At 32.3% G+C, this 18,497-nt stretch overlaps 1 protein-coding gene across 1 annotated transcript in view; it reads right to left on the reverse strand.

The window, feature by feature from the left end:
* The window catches only part of LOC124369560 (kelch-like ECH-associated protein 1B), a 65,842-nt gene extending 49,246 nt beyond the window's left edge, over window positions 1-16,596 (reverse strand). Inside the window, exons 1-3 of the mRNA XM_046827590.1 lie at window positions 16,223-16,596; window positions 1,658-1,891; window positions 1,047-1,160 (exon numbers count right to left, since the gene is read on the reverse strand). Of these exons, the coding sequence (XP_046683546.1) occupies window positions 1,047-1,160; window positions 1,658-1,765 (222 nt within the window). The 5' untranslated portion in view covers window positions 1,766-1,891; window positions 16,223-16,596. The remainder of the gene's footprint in view (window positions 1-1,046; window positions 1,161-1,657; window positions 1,892-16,222) is intronic.
* Window positions 16,597-18,497: the final 1,901 nt, after the last annotated feature.

The raw sequence follows: 18,497 nt of genomic DNA on the forward strand, positions 1-18,497 counted from the left end.
GCTATCAGCAGTATTTACACATGATGATAATGGTAGTAGCATAGTCATTGTTACATTGATAACAGAATGTCTGTTATACTTGTTCTGGCAACGGTAACAAAAATTTTCATTTGGTGCTCTAACAAGAAACTTAGTCTGTTCGCAAAGGGAAGTAACTGAGTTCAGAAAACAATACTAGATTGTAAGAATCTTATGATGGATAAGTACATACATTTTAGACATTTTGAAGCTATTAACCAGGTAACAAACCATAGAGAAACATGGTAAATCCTTTCACTGTCGAGTTACTACTACATGGTTTTAATATAGGTGATATTGGCCTGAAAATTCTGTTGTAAGAGAACACTTAGTCACAACCACCAAATTTAATCAAAACTGCTAAGATTATGCATGGTTGAAAAGCTTATACACTCCTTTATAATGAAGGGATATTAATAAATTTATTTGCATTACAAGATTGAAGTAAATAAAATGAAAATTTGCATTTTAACAAGAAATGAAATGTTTTTATCTTATCCAGATAAAAATTATGATTGTTTGCCATTATTAAATTTATAAAATGAATTACATTATAATCACTAAATTTAAAAGAAATTTGACTTAAATTTACTCATTTGTGAAACCTCTACTCATTTTCCTGTTATTAAAAACAGTTGGTTTTTAGAAAGAAATGTCATACTGTCAAGAATTAGTACAAAACATTTCTTATATGAGTAATGTAACACCTCAAAAAACAAACCAACATTTTTTAGCGACACAATGCACAAAAAAAAACACTTTTGAATCAAGAAAACATAACTATGACTAGAATATTCATTTAAAAAAAAAAAAAAAAAAAAAAAAAAAAAAAAAAAAAAAAAAAAAAAAAAAAAACACGGTTGTATGATGGCAGACTAAAGAAATAGGAATGATAATGCATATTAAGGCACTTGGTAGCTTACAGCTTTAAAATTCACAATTTGGCTTATTATCATCAATTTAACCAATAGAAGAAGTTTTATTTTAGCATACTACAATCAAAATCTAAAATAAATAATTTGAGCTACCTTGAAGTACGGACTAGCAGCGGCAAGAACGACTTTGTGCGCCTGGAACGATTCACTGCCCACTTCTAGAATGATGTCTGTCAACAGGTTGTGGCTTCTCATCATGTTCATTATCTAGGAATACAATAGAAATATTGCAAAGACTGGAGAATTATTTCCTTAAGTTTACTACTTGCTGGGCAGAATAAGTCACTCAAAATATTTAAATCATATCTGATAACAAACAATGAATGCACATACCATTTTACTCGTACAATAGCTTAAATATGGCAAATGACTGGAGAATTCTGTGATTGCTCCAATGATTGAAGGGACTGTAATCTATTATATAAATTTACTTTTAAGAGATTTACTTTTAACTATTTTAAATTACCTATTATTATAATTGCATTTATTTCAACACAGAAAGACTTTCTAGAAGAGCTAGAAGGTATCATATTATGGTAAATATAATTCCATATAAATAGATAAAAATAAGTTTTTTGTACAATGTGGATATTTCCACTAAAAAATAAACTTCTTTTAACTATCAACAATTCTCCTATAGCCTACTGGGTGTAAGGAGAGAATGAAAATATAAAATTGTTTTATATTTTATGTACAATACTTACTTTCATGGCATCCTTAAGGTAACTGTTGATTACAAAGGTCATATCATTGGTATCTTGGCCTCTGGCAGTATCGCCGGGCTTGGAGGAATAGTCCTCCTCCCCGTCCATCGCGCTGTGCTACACACACAACACCATCACTCCACACGTGACATGCACTACACAACACTGTGTGACATAGCGCCACTGTCACACACGCACTTGCCACACCACAAACACTTCCACGCTCGCCTCCATCTGAAAACAAATAAAAAATAAAGTGCTACAAATGGTAACATTCATAATGATATTCCTGTTGATATAAATAGAGATCAATTGAAATGTTTGTTCCTGTTTGTTTTTAAGTGATTAGAATAATATTTATTTAACACAATGAAACATTGCAGCTATTTTGGTATCCTAATTCCAAATATAAATAAATAACATTAATAAAAAAATAATTAATATTTATTAAAAGGTGAATATGAAACTCATATTCAAGAGATCTTGATGCAAATTGTAAAATGCCTTCTTGACCAGATGAAATCTGGATTTAGTTCTAAATACTTTTACAGTACATTTCTGTTCCCGGACGTAATGAACTCCATGTCACAAAACTGTAATTTTTCAGGAGAGCACTTTTACTAAAATTTACAACTAGATTTCCATAACACTTGTTGAGTATTACAAATTTCATTATGGAACTTTTATACATTATTTTTGGTTAATAATATTATATAGAATTACTATTTGCAATGTCATAAGTCATTCCTAAACATTGTAAACAAATATTTTTTTGGCCTTAGTAAAACACAGTCTGGACATAGTAGTTTCTACTTCTCAGCAAGATAGTGGATAAAACATTATAAAATATTCTGCTGTAATGGCCAGTAATAAATTGAGATCATGTTATTCTCACTCATTTTATAAGTTCACAGCAGAAGTCATATCCGCTAAATTGCTCAGAAGTATACAACACTACGAGCACATGGTGTTGTTTATCTCCCAACTAAAATACACGTGGTGCTATTTCCTAATGCATATTTCCACTATTAATAATGACTGGACATACGTAGTGTTCTTATACCACTACATAGAGCGGCAAATGTACATCATGGACATGTTAACTCAATTTCATAAAAAATGGATATAATGTCCATCTTTTACCTCTATGTTAATCTTTACCTCTGGGGTACAGCGCTTTTTATCTTATGGGTAAAAGGAAACATAAAATCTCACTCTGTAAAGTATATTCAAGATGGAAAAAAATAATAGTTTTTTGGAAATGTTTACCTAATACTATACCATTAGCATTAGCATTCTCTTTGATAACTTACTCTCACAAGTCAGTGGTCCCTGATGTTGTGTAGAATAGTGTTAGAAAGGAGATTAGTCACTAAAAAAAACTTAAATCCAAAGTCCGTTAGCATTTTATTTAGTAATTTTCTGAGAGCTAATAATTGTTCTTGAGTTTTGTTGGCTTCTAAGAATTAATGAGTTGCTTGTAAATGTGATAAAATTGTAATCTGTGGAAAAACTTATCAGGTGACCGATAAGGTGGTTGAATCTGTTTTCATTCTGTACTGTACTAAACAATGTTTAAACTTACCATCAACCACAATAATAATCTGATTTCTCGCATCTATGTCTGTCTCTGATAGTTTCCCTCAAATTTTGAATCTTAAATTTAAAATAATTACTTATTACATTAACCCTATTCTATTGGAGTTATATCATGTGTATTGTGCCAAAATATAGAATGAACTTGAAATGGGTTTTTATACTATGTATCATGAGAGGTTTTATACTGAGACGACATAGACTCATAATTTTTTCATTGCATTTTTATTTTTTTGTGTACATTTTTATGTAAATGTGCTTTACACCATTTATTTATACAGAAACATTTCCACGATTTATAATAATTAGTTACCTCTAAGTAACAACTTATTTAAATTTGTTAAATTCTAAATTAAAATTGTGGTTTTTTAATCAAGGCAATATTTTTATTAAGTAAAAAGATTAATTTAAATCTTTAACAATAAAAAAATGAAAATGTCTTAGGACACATAAAAAATTTGGCTTACACGCCAAATTCTATCAAAATAAGAAAAACTCGTCATAAAAACCTTTCTGAATTTGTTTAAAATATGTAGTTTGTGGAAATTTGCAAGGCATCTAGAGAGCCAAAAATAATAAATTTAATTATAATCACTAGAGCCTGAGCAAGATCTGTTTTGACATACACTGCAGAGAAGTATGCGTGGTATTCCAAATACCAACTTTTGACTTTGATGATCCCAAAACTAATAATCACCTAAACTTAGGTATATATTTATATTACTTACATTAATTTATTTTTTATATTTAGCCAACACAAAATTTTCTCTTGTACTACATAATATATTTATGCAGGAGAGTAAAAATAAACAAAAAGACAATTGTCACCTGCACTGGTTTCAGTGGAAGTTGAAATGGGAATATATCAAAAGTGCTAAACATATCAAAAGATTAATTTTTCTTAGATCATAAGTAACACTTAAGCGGTATCAGCTAATAATATACAAACCGAATATTAGCTTCCAGTCTCTTCAGTACATCTATTGTCTGATGTACGTATTGTTTACATGTCTGACAGTTGGTTATGTCATACTCAAAATATGATCTGAGAAACTTTACATTCAATATTTTATACACTTTTGATACTTTTCAATTCTGGTCCCACAAAAACTAGTGTGGCTGACAATAAATTCTTTCTTAGCTGACGTTCTATTAATTTAATGAAAAACTGGGACTTGTGCTAATACAATGCTAATTTGCTTTACGCTCCTAATACTATTTTTAATATTTATTTGGCTATATATGGTAAAAAGTATTAAAAATTACAATTAAACGAAATGATTTATAAGTCCAATACAACATTACACTGTTATAAAGTTTGTCGAGATATAAAAACACTAAATACTAAATAACAATGAAGAAATCTAAAACACTAGTAAGGTATTGCTAAAACTAGGTGAAGTATATTTTCACATCTTAATTATTTTTTGGTGAATTCGGACAAAAATCGTCAAAAGCATAACTATTCGAATTTTTTTTTTTAAACCCTTTAATGTAGGAGTCTACCTCCAAAATGGAAAATAAAAATCTGATTTTGTTAACATTGCTACATTTACTCAATTCTACTTATGGAGGAGAAAGTAAAAATGGAACCTGTTAACAACTGAAGCAATAACAAATGTGATACCAATAATTGATGCCTTAATGTCACAGTAACAAAGGATGTCCTGACTGACAAACCACAGAAGAATCATCACTGTGATTGTCACTGTCTTCAATTGTAGCACTGTAGCAACTGTCGGGGTATTAATTAATTGACGGTTTCCTCCCATAGCCTACTACATTTCAAATGTTGAGAGTTCGTTCTCCTGCTGTTCATTACAAAGATCAACAGTTTGTAGGTAGAGCAGTTATCTGATTACTTTCCTCCAGTCTTTTGTATGAGGTCTGTATAGTTCTCATGGGTCAGGGTTTCACTTTAGGTTCCCCAATCGTAGATTTTTAAGTCATTGTTAGGCAGAACCAGCACCACTTGATTAATATGTGCCTTTGTTCTCTAATCATAGCCAATAAAAATAGGCAAACACATCACCTAACACAGAGTTCAGATTTAGAGCTTTGTTAAATGTAACATTATTACTATAAACGTGTACCATACAAAGTCACAATGTATAAGTTTATGAATCTCCTTAACCAGTTTGTTTCATTGTGGCAGCTACAATTTCCTTTTACACTTTTCATTTAGTGTTTGCATCATTACTTTTATGAATTATTTAATAAACTGTTAATAATTAAAAAGAGATGATAAAATAGGTATTCTTCAAAGTCTGTGTATAAGATTGATGAGGTTTTACATTTTTTATTTTAAACTGTAAAACAGCATTCTTTTAACATCTGTGTGTGAGGTAAGAAACTACATACATATAAAATTTTAACTCAGGACTGACACACTGGTGGTTATTCTCTATTTGCACATTAATTTTTGTGTGGATGTTCATTGTAGCTACATTTTACTATCAACTAATGCAGTGTCTGAAATCTGACACTGTCACAGACTTGAACCCCAGAATAAATTGTGCATCTAATGAGGCAATGAGAATACTTCTTGATTACTCTGGAAGACTGCTGGGTAAACTAGACAGAGCTCTTTTGTAGCCTAGATATTTCTGATGTCAAAACGATAAACAGAGTTTGTGTTGAATGTCTTCGACAACAACTTATTTTTATAGGGATCTCTCCAGATGTACATAGACTCCAGATTCTAGGAGTCAAGTCTATTCAGGAGGGGAAGGTGAATCAGAGCTAAACTCAACATTCACATTGAATCAACTCTTCCCACCATATAGCTATGCTTTATTTTGGTATATTATTAATTTGTGATAGCAACATAAACAGGTTGTACTAATTCTAAATGCTCTCTTTTCTATACTCTTGACAACTGAAATCTCACAAAAAATCAAAGAATTAAACCTTTAAATAAATAAATAGCAAGTTGAGAGTACTGAAAATTAAAATTTAGGAAATAGACTGCCTAATGAACTAAAGTCATCAAACGGTTGCTAATTATCTCTTATTAGAGTCAAGTTTGGACACAAGGTTACAAACTGACAATTTGTTAGCCTACAAGACTCAGGACCTTGAGTTTGTTGTTTCTTGCGTTGTGGCAATTCACATGTTTTCCTGCAATTGATAGACAATTATATATTGACGTTGCATTCAAAACAATCTCATATTCTTTACAGACCTTAGGTCAAGATCTTAATTAAGTTATTAATAATGTAGAAGAGCTTTTAGTCTACTGACATTGAAGAGGAAAACTTATTTAATATGATAGCATTTTGAAAACAGATAAAAATTATAAAAAAATATTAGACTACACTATATTTGGTGGACAGCAGGCCAGATAATCCAAAAGTTAAATAAAATAATGCACACACACACCATCCAAGTACACCATAGTGGTACAATGTCCAAGCTATTGAAATACGTTGTCACTCTCACCGACAAAGTGCAAGGCTGCAATACCATATAGAACTAATTAACAGGTTACCACCGTAATATATGCAGGCGTTATAGTGAGCAGACATTGACTATCACTCATTTGCAGAAAAATCTGCCATTTGCTAACAATTCATTAAGAAGCTGTTCTGATTACTAGTTCCATCCTAATTTATATAATGTTATCATTAACAGGCACTGAGCCGGATAATCCAGAGATCTGGATAGCTAGGGGTCTAGTGTGCTAAAATATATAATGTAAATAGTGAAACATAATATACATGTTCTAACAACTACAAGTGCATTGAAAGCTCATGCATTTTCAATAGAACAATTTTAAATAAGTTAAATGTGTTGTTCCAAGATAAATATGTTGATTTAGAATACTATTTATATTGCTAATTTAACCAACTTCAAAATCAATCCCTGAGATAGTTGCATTGCTGCAGTAAGGTCAAGAGAGAGGGGGCTTCTATATTAGACAAGTTATAATTTAAACTCATAGTTTTAAGTTTTGGGTCAGAATGTCTTTTTTGTTATTAAAACTGAAATATTATGAATTTGAAATACAATATGTGTAAATTTAACCATGTATAAATCCATTCTGTTTGGTTAATACAACTTGTATTTGTTTGAAAATACAGTTTTATTAGACCTGTAGGAACTACATCTCGGGTTACCATTCACATAACATTATAAATAATAGTAGGAAAATTAAATATAGTATTGTTATGATCATTACTACAAACTAGACAGGGACAAATGTTAAATAAATTGGTGTGGAACATTTAAAATGGAATAAACTTAGAAAAATACAAAACTATTTTTGAAGTTTCGAACTTTTGAAACATACCTTTAATACATAATGTTAAAATAAAAGAAACCACGTTTTCAACCTCTCCTACAATTGAATCCTGAATATGCCACTGACCTTGCATAATCTGGTAAATATATTAACAGTCTAAAAGTTTGTGCAACCCTAAAAAAGTCAACCTCCAACAATGAACTTTCATAAATTGAAAAAGGAGAAATAATGATAGGAAATATGTATTTAGTGTTGTTCTGTAAACCATGAAACCAATTAATCAAACATCAGTTAGAGAGGATTTCCTAGCCAATAAGAAGTATCTGCCCCCCCCCCCACTCCTTTAATATTATCCATCACCTGTGCATATAAAGGAGTTTTAAAGCATCCTAATTAAATATCAATTTTTTACAGTTTTAAGTCCAATCTCTTTACAATGTTTTACAAAACAACCTGTTTTTATTTATTAAGTTGAAACAATAAAAACAAAGTACCAGTCTCAATGAATTACTCCCAAGTAATTCCACTTCTTGTTCAGTATGAAACCCGTTAAAGTGAACAGGTTGACAAAAAGAGTGTAGTAGCATATTGTTAAGTACTCTTCTTTCCATGTGGGTCTTAAAACAATCAACGCAAGACCTGGTCACTTGAACCTCAAGCACTAAAGTGACTTGCATTTTGTTATCAGCCTGCAATACAGTTGCATCTGGCGAGATAATTGCACTGCAAGTCACTTGTACACAAAACCCAATTCTCACACCTGTTCTACCTAGTAATATTTCAAATATAACATAAAAAATACTTAAAGTACACAGCACAATATAACAAATTTAAAAGTGCTCAAGGTGTGTTTTGACTTTACACAGTAAACATTGTATTTAGATATTTCCACATTACTCCTGAAATGTCTAGATTGGGAATGGGTGTTATCTCAATTATACAAAACATAGAGCCATGCACCATTCAAAAATAAAAGTGGCCGTTTGACAAAACATGTTACCAGAGTTGAAATGAGAGTGTTTCAATGTTTAGGTTCAACATTTTAACCAATCCTCAGACACCTAAATAAGTGTGTCATATTACAGTACAAGACAAATCATTGCAAGTCTGGCCTTTATTATTTGTTAATAATATAAAGAAATCTCAATTAATAATATTAATATGAGTTGTATTGCAAGAAACTAATCTACTATACTGATGGAAAGTTTAAATAATATATCTCAAGTCTAAGTGTGTTAAACACCAGTTAATTTTCCACAATCCAGGCTTGCAATGACGTCAATAATTTCTTTATTGCACAAAAAGTTTGGAAAATTCTATTTTTACAAATGGCAAACAGGTGCAATGTCAGCGACTTAAAATTTAAAAACAATGTTACATGTCTAGTACTATACATTCAAAGTTAATATTTGAAGCCAAATATTGTCTTTATTCAATAAAGCTCCATACAAATTGTCCAGTCTGACAAGTTTATTCTCAAGATGTCGGACAGACAAAAGATAAATTCTGTAAGCCTCCTAAATGATAGGCTTCACAAATTTTCGCTTGATTACCTAATTATTCATTCTCATGTTCGTTTTGGTTCTATTTTATCCTTTTTTAATATATACCTGTACAGGATAAAGTTAAAAAAGTATGAGATTTTTTGAATTACTATAAAAATTATAAAAAGGAGTTTATACCTTTAAAATGAGACACTTGCCATGATTCTAAAATTATAAGTAAGGGCGTACACGAGGAGTTTGAGGTTAGACATTGTACTCATAGGGTTAAAAAACAAAAAATTTGTCCGCTGATACTCCGATGAGATGATGCTTAGGTAATCCGATGGAGTGTGTGAGAGCGGGAAGACGGGGGCATGACCTTGATCGAAGTGATAACAGCGATACTACGGATGATAAGTCGACAAGGCTGGCGCGATAGGCAAGGTCCCAGCATGACTGGCAGAAAGCACGGGCGCGGCGCGGCGCGACGTTGGCATTATGTAATGATGAACAAACCAAGGCCCAGATCTGCCCGTTACTCGCATTATGTAGCCGTAGCCCACAGTCGACACGTTTCTTAGCCAGCTGTAACACTGACACTATTATTCCTTTTGTTGGGACTCTCAGGTACATGAACTGGCGGCTTAACTCTACTACGGATCTATTATCTGCTGTTATCTTATCGAAAGGTGAATCGTTGTAGAATGTTTTATCTCGTGTAGCACACAACAATGATTTAAGAAATTACAAACCGTCCATACATGATTTTATCCGGATTAAAAGGATGTTCAATTGAACTTTCACACGCAAAATGTTAATGTGGACGAGTCGGTTTAAAATGGAGTTAAACATTGTGGCAATTTTGCATATTTATAACATAGGTAGTGGGTGAAAAGATAACACAAAATAGTAAACAAGAGAGAGGCAAGTGTCTAAAAACTTTTCTGTGATAATACTACTATGACGCAAAAAGATAGTACAGTGATGTTATGTCATTGTGTAACACTCTACTAAAAAACAAACGCAGAATCGCAGATTTGAGGAAGACACATTGAAGGTCTATCCTCCTATGAGTGTTTACGCAGTGAGTCAGCTGTTTTCATTCAAGGTCATAGAGAAAGTTTACTGCTACTAGTCCATCCTCTGTTATCTCACTAATTTGTACCCCCCCCCCTCCCACCAACCAATTGTTCAATGTCCCCTTCATATTACAGCACGATCACGCCACTCGCGTTGCTTCTTATCACATTCAGTGCATTTGCTGGAATTTTAAGTTCAAAAAGGAACTCAACATGAAAAAAGTTCATACATATTTTTAAAATGCAAACAAACTAAATCTACTGCATAAAATAATATAATCTCAGCTAATTGCTTGACCATAGTATATATATTTTTTGTTTAGTTTGGTATATACTAAACAGTAATTTTTGCTTTGCTATGATTTTGCTTACTTAATTGATTTACCAATAATTATCTACAATGCCATATTGTACGTCATACAAATGTAAAAAATGTAAGACATTAAAGACAAAAAATCACCCTTAAAGTTTTCATCACAAATTTTATATCTTGTAGTGAATAAAAGACAAAAGTCACTGTAAAGGCGAGAGGATTTATTAACACAGTACAACAGATAACCTTGAGTGTACTTCATATCTCTGAAGACCTTTTGAGGGCTTTTAGTGATCTGATCAAGAAGTTCAGTTAGTGCAAGTCTGAATGTTTGAGATTAATCAAAGGGTCTGGGAAACCCATATAATTGTATGACTGTGATGCCAAGAGATCAAGATTAATGACAGATCTATGATTAAATATTATGAAGGCTGGGAAGTTCCACATACATGGTGGGGCTTGGTGAACTGTGGAGGACTTTGAGGGTGTAAATGAACACAAATACAGAAATTTCAGTTTTGTTGATCCCCATAATGGAGGAACAATATTTCATAATCATATTAGTTTTCTAGTTTATACAATATTGCAGCATTAGTAACACAACAAAATCCTTAAAATATATTCATCTAGCTGTCTTCAGTCAACCAAATCTGAAATTACTTTTTAAATTAAAAAATGGTGTATGTTTCACAACAGATTTGTAAACTTAGGGAAATGATAGACATGGCAACTAGCAAAAACTGTCCTTGGGATACATATTATATCTATTCATTTAGGACCTATCTATTTTTTCCTTTAAAAAAATACATAATTCAGAACTGTTTGTGTTGTGATTTAGTATACTATAAACCTTAGAATATTACAAATAAAAAAAAATGTTTGGTGGTGTTCATGATGATGACAGATTTAAATTTGACAAAAACTGATAAGAACAAAGCATTAGTAGTAGCATAAAAACTAGTTCATAAAAATAACTAAATATTTAGTACTTTATTTATTTACTTTTCGACTAAAATTATGGATTTTTCTACTTCTCTGCATACAGAAGGAATTCACCTATATTTAAAAGGTGAACTTAAGTTTTTTAAGTAGAAACTAAACAACCTAGCCTCATTGCTAACCATAAGACTAGTCATGGTTAAAAATTATGACTGATCTATGGCAGTTGAATGACTTCTCAAGAAGCCGTGTTTGTGTGGAAAGATAAGATAGCAAACTCTTTCATAAAGAAAATTATACCGAAATACAACCTTTTCCAATATATTTTGTATTTAACTAACAATAGGAACTGATCTAAAATTAGAGAGAAATCGCAAAGACACCTCTTTGGACTACTGCTATCTACCACATGGAAAGAAACTTATCTGTCCACAAACTTCAACTGAATAAACTGAGCATTGAAGGACATGACAGAACGTAACGGAGGAAATATTGCACAGACAGACAGACTTTCCTTTAATCTTTTGACTCCAAAATCAATAGCTCGTTCTTCCTAGGACCAAGAGTAATCTATGTACCAAATTCAACTTCCTAGGACCTTGAGTGGCAAAATGATAATGCACTGATTGGTCAAGTTCATAAATTGCTTTATAAAATTTTTGTACACCAACATAAGGTTTTTCATCAAACTCATTTTGTTGAAGAGACAAATAATAGTACTTATTCTTGAGAGAATGTTCTGTACTACTTTCTATGGCACCCCATCCCTCAGCTCACCTCAATAAAGTTGATGAAAAATAAAAATAAAGTTTTTTTACTTTATTATTCACATAATTAATTCACACCATGCCTGTTAGCCTATTGTAAATTAGCCATCATACAAATATCAAGTAAAATCCGTGTTTTGAATAAATTATGTAAAGCTAGACTATGTACTATTTACTATTAATGATTAAACAAAAGAACACTAATATTATATTATTGCTGGACTTGGAGTAGTTAATATATAGAGAGAGAATAAAGTAAAGTACAAAATATTTAATGTTTTAAATATACGTATAATAATTAATCATAAATGCTTCATAAAAACTACAGTTTTGTTAGTCAAATTATATTTACTTAAATTCATCACTGTTCATAATGTTTGTTAAGTTTCACACAAACCAATCAGACATATTTGCTAAATGTCTATGCGAAGGATGAGATTCTTTCCTTTAATTAGTAAATCAAAATCTGGACTGATATTCGAAACTACAACACACACATCTTTTTAAGTTTAGTCTGTATTTTGATTTGATGGCTGCCATAGCTGAGAAGCCCAAGATAGTAACTAGCTAAGGGTATGAACACAAGCAACAAATTCTTGGTAATTTGCAGGATCACTTTTTTCAACATTACATCAAAACTAGAAAATAGTTCGTTTTTAATCCAGTCTGTAACGAAGTATCTGTTTGGGATTCAACCAGTTCTTCACTCTCTTCTACATTTAGATGCATTTCCTTGTTAAATGGATTTGATAGCCACATTACAGAATTGACATTGTTGATAGAGAGATAGACCACCTTTAGCCATGATAGCCTTCTGCAAATCGAGTTTCTCTCCTTCCGAATGTTGAGTTTAAAGCTCTCTGATGTCAAAATGATATAAAGAGTTCATTTTGAGCTTCTTCATCGCCTTTTTTTGGATCTCATTAGACGAACATGGTCAGATTCCAGGTTAAACTCAACATTCACATTGAATCAACTCCCCCGCCATAGCTATGTTATGTGTAGAAAACTTGGTTGCTCCACTGTGCTTAGAGATCATGTCTAAAACATCGTAGTGCACTCAATTGTGCACCTAATGAGAGATTGCGCTATATTTTGTAGTCTAGATGTCTCTGATGTCAAAAAAAGGTAAGGAATTCCTTTTGTTTGAAGGAAACTCATTGGTAATAAATTGTTTAGGGATACACATGTTGATTAGTTATCTTCAACATTGCCTAGAACAACTTTCATATTACATACTGTATTCCTAAAAACTATTGAGGCCTAAGAATTGCTCACTTCCTCTACTTTCAGTTATTTTAACCTCTTCAGTGGCACTTCATACATATTTTTATCACTTTTCAGTTCCAATGTACAGTCTAGTGTACATCGGATTTACACTGTTTATATTGGTATGAATTCAACTCTAAGTTAAATCTCAGAGGCTTTGTACAGTATAGTGCATATTAGATTTTGCATTGAACAGTATTGCCATCTATTGGAAATCCCTAGAACTACTAGAGTACCACAAGTTTGCAACAGTGCTGCCTTGTTTGTTTACAGAGCTATAATCTGTGCTTTTCATACTCAAATTTTGGCAACATTTTAGGTTCTTTGGTGTTAGGAAACGACATGTTTTGCATTCAGAGTGTATATATTAAGTTTGAGGTTTCTGAATCAGTCATTATTTGCTCAGTTTTGTGTAAATCACTGTGAACTAGTGGCTTTGTTTTATTTCTACTGCCTTATGAGAAGTGTGTTTGTTATAATATTATAAATTAGTGGTAACAATCTTAAAGTCTCTGACATTCTTGATTTGATAGAGAATGGAAACCTTTCTGATATTGAGGCTTTACACACTGAAGATAAGGACCCTGAAAATTCAACTGCTGTAAACTTGAAAAATGGTGTCAATTTAGGAGATGAATTTTTTCTTTATGTACAGTATGAACAAATACCAGACATTGATGAACAAATTGACTCTTTGTTGTACATAGAACGAGATGAGGCTACTATTACAGTAGTGGCTAGTGCAAGTGGAAGCGGAAATGGGTTGAACAATGTTATTGTTGAAGATGTTTCTCCAGATCAAATCCTACCTAACACTGGATCTTAACTAATAGGCCTGCTGAAGAACATTCTGGTTTGAGAGATTCTGACACACAGGTACATGTTTTAGCAGTATTTTAATGCTCATAAAACATACAATGGAGTAAAGAAATCTTCATAAGGAACCCTCCAGAGTGGGATAATGTGTATTCCAACACAATATACATCACTACCATCTCCTTTGAAACTTTTCCAAAAGTATGAACCTAAAAGTATACTAGAGACAACATGCGAATGTGCCAATATATATGCAATGCAAAAGAATGTTTAACACTGCATTTTAAAAGAAATTTTAAACACTGCACAACTGCAATTTTAGTCAGAATATTTAAAGATGGATTTAGATCATTATTGTAGGTGTCGTTAAATTCTGTATTTACCAAAATAGATTATTCAAGTTACCTTCACTACTGAATCATAATTTACAGTATCAATTATTTAAAATTAAAAGTACTACCCAAAACCAAGTCTGCCTAGAAAGAATAAAAAATTACAAAACTGAGAATTAGGCTATGAAAATAAAATAAAAGGGAATCACAAACTTAATGCGGCTGCAATATAGTAAGCGTTCAACACTCATGTTATTGATAATATCGAATCGTCAATTAGAATGATTTAAATACTGTCAGATATGTTTATTTGTCTGTTAAATAATTGTAACTGCCTAAACTTAGTATAAAGAAAGTTGTATTATTTTATATATTCTAAAATGCATATATTTCTTTGACATATAAAACTATAGCTGCACTATAACACAATCTTAAAAGTCTACAACGTAATTCAGTTTGACATTATTGTTTCAAAGTGATTGAAACAAAATTAAACCATATATGTGGTATTTGAGTAATGGCCAATGGGTTACTGTTTGTCAAGAACTATTACAAAATAACATGTTAAGTTATTATGTTCCTGTAACCTGTTACTGAGGTAGCATACTGTTGTTTGTCAATACCTATTACAAAATAACGTGTTGACTTATTATGTTCCTATGACATGTTAACATGGTAACATGTCAATATACAGAAATTTAATTAAACTCAGTACAATGTAACATAGAATGATAAATTTATAAACAGGTTAATTTGGCCAGGAGCATTTCTGATTGGTATTTTCCCGATCAGATCACATCCCAGACAGTTCAAATTCTCCGATGTCTGAGTCTGATCACATTATAAGATTTAGGACATGATCTGAGACCGAGAAAGTACCGACTGGAAATGCTTATGGCCATCAGTGCACACTTTGGCACCACCCCGCATTGCTGTCTGAAACAAAAGTAACATCCTTGTGATAGCACCCAAATTGAAGCTCACATCACGTAAGCGCTTGTAAAGGTTATGCTTAACTTTGGTACTACTCGTAACATATTTACAATAACCTAATTTAAACCTACTTATATCACATAATAACACTGCATAGTGTAGCAATATTTCCAATGATAATATATACCTCATTGCTTACATGAAATGGCCTGGGCTGTTACCAGCTACAGAGTGACCAAAAACAAAAAAATCATTATGAGAACAAATCATTCAGCCCAGCTGTTACTGAAACAACTGTATCCTGGTAATAGATTACCACTGAATAACCTGTTACTGACACTAATAGTACTGCAGATATATAATGGCAGCAAGTGGAGTCTTTATGCACGTTTTATTCGCGTCAGGCACGTTTATCCTTTAAAATAGTAAAAAGTAAGTAAATGTTATACTGTTTTGTTTGTTATATTTTATAAATAGGCTACATATACTAGATTTGTTTTTATTCACCATAACATTATTACTTCTTATACTGTAATTTAAAAATACAAGTAATTTGGTATAATTAATTGTAGTAAGGATTCTTTACTCATGATTATTGATGATTCAATATTATCGACCACTTGAGTGTTGGATGCTTATTATACTGTAGTTATTAATTACAAAGGTGTTATCTACTACAAAACATTAAAGAACAGATCTACCTACCTGATTAATGAATGAGCCTATAACTAAGTCTATACCACAGGCAAGGCCTATTTTATAATTAGGATATTTTTATGATGCCTGATACTTACCCAATATTTCTGACAGCAATGCTGAGTTTAAGTAGGGTAGACAAAAATTGTCACTTGATAATTACAAAAAGAAATGTACGATGTACCTTACTATACTTCTGAAGGCTAGATGGAGTGATCACAAAACAAAAATATTAAACACCATTATGAAGAATGTTTATATCATTATTTCAAACTTTAACTAATATCCAAGATAGGTGTCAAACTAAACTGGCATCTGAGCCTACTTTAAACACTGTCTTCACAAAATTCACTAAACACATAGGTTACAATTTAATTAAATTATCAAAACTAACTTTACAAACACATCCTCCTACTGTCTCTACCTAAGTCGTCAGCACTAACCACTAACACAGCACAGGCTAGCACAGCATATGAGCTACCCAAGAAGAAAATATAAGTAAAAAAAAGCAATATCTTTTTGAAGCTTTGCTGCTAACAGCTGAGATAACAGATGGATCAAAGACACGTAAAAATGAAATTATGGTAACACTGCTTGTAAGATTATATAAGTGCGTAAAATAAATATGGCAAAATACGAACTAAACATATTTTTGACGTGACAACGTCTTAGGCGCCCCGCATATTGAGACGCAGTCTGAGCAGCGCAGCGCAGCACAGGGCGGGGCAGTTTTTGTAAAGCACGTGTTCGCTAGAGAGCGCGCATATTGTGGCGCAGGGCAAGGCAGGGCAGTGTAGTCCCGCACGTCGACTGTCCGCACTTGTGGTCGAGACACAGAAACTGCTTCACATTGTTGACCTGCGCCGTCTTACGCCACTGTTTTGCAATGGAATGTCAAGAGGAAAAGTTAATTGAAATGGTGCGTGTTTATCCAGTTTTGTATGATACCAGTGATGGAAAATATATGAAGACTAAATACAAGCAAGAAATCTGGGGGAAAATCGCAAAAGAACTCAACATTGCAGATGGTAAGGGACTTGTTATTAGTTAACCCTAACAAAATCTATGTATCTTATTATTTTCAGGTTATCTACACCGAATTTCTGTTTTATATATCACATAAATAACTTTTCTGTACTACAGTGATATTATTAATATTTTGGGATAGGGATAAATACATTTACATAAATATTATTTAGAAATAAATACACGATTCTTGTAAAATGTTGTAAAAATTAGTTATTTTGAGATATAAAATGTCAGGAACAGAAATTATTTTACTACATTAAATTTTTTACCACAAAAATTTAGTTTTATTGTAAACATTTGTATGAAAGAATTATAATTCTGTGTACAAAAAAGGCTTTATATAAAATAAAAACTAAAACAATGGAGGATAGGCCTACTTTGTGTAGGATGTCAATTTTTTAAATGAGCCATATAACATGCCAATGACTTATATTTCTAACAGTATGGACAATCAGAAGATACAACCTCCAGTGGGTTAACTCCAGTCGTAGACCAACTACAAACATGAATTTAATATTGTCCTTCAGAGACTCGTTCATCCTGCCACTCCACACTTCCTACTGAGTTAAAGTATGCAGTGTACTTTGTCTTACTGCAAAAGCTGCTTGTACACTTCTTGCTCCATTCCTTGATACTGGAACCAGTTGCTCTTTTGGTAATTGTCCAGTTGAAACATCTTCACTATCCACATTTACTGCAGCATTTCTGCGCAGATAATTATGTAGCAAACAAGCTGCTTTTACGACACTGACAACGCTAGAAACTTTAATCTCGAATGGTTTTTGGAATACGCGGAATCGCGATGCTAGAATTCCAAAAGCACACTCAACAGTTTGTCTGGCCCGTGAAAGCCTGTAGTTGAACACCTTATTTTCATGGTTGTCCGTAACTTGCTTCTTTGGGTAGGGTCTCATCAAGTTGCACATTAGCGGGAAGGCCTCATCCCCTACAAACACGTATGGCATACTATGTTGAAAGGAGGGAAGTTCAGAAGGGGAGGGCAGTTTAAGACTTCCTCTTACCATTTTTTTTCCAATTCGCAACTTGAAAAAATATTACCGTCACTGAATCTCCCCATGGATCCTACATCGATGAAAGTGAATTTTGTGTACATGGAGAAAGTGTGTTTGTAATTGTAGTATGATGATCCAGATTTGTTTGGTTTCTTTATAACAATGTGCTTCCCATCAATCGCCCCCACACAGTGAGGAAAATTCCATCTTGAATTAAAATCAGACGCAATCGACAGCCACGTCTCTGATGTAGGTTGTGGCAAATAATCCGGCTGCATAGTTGTCCATATTGCGACGGAGACCTCATTCACAATGTTAGCTACTGTTCTAT

This window comes from Homalodisca vitripennis, chromosome 1 (assembly GCF_021130785.1).
Source record: "Homalodisca vitripennis isolate AUS2020 chromosome 1, UT_GWSS_2.1, whole genome shotgun sequence".
NCBI lineage: Eukaryota > Metazoa > Arthropoda > Insecta > Hemiptera > Cicadellidae > Homalodisca > Homalodisca vitripennis.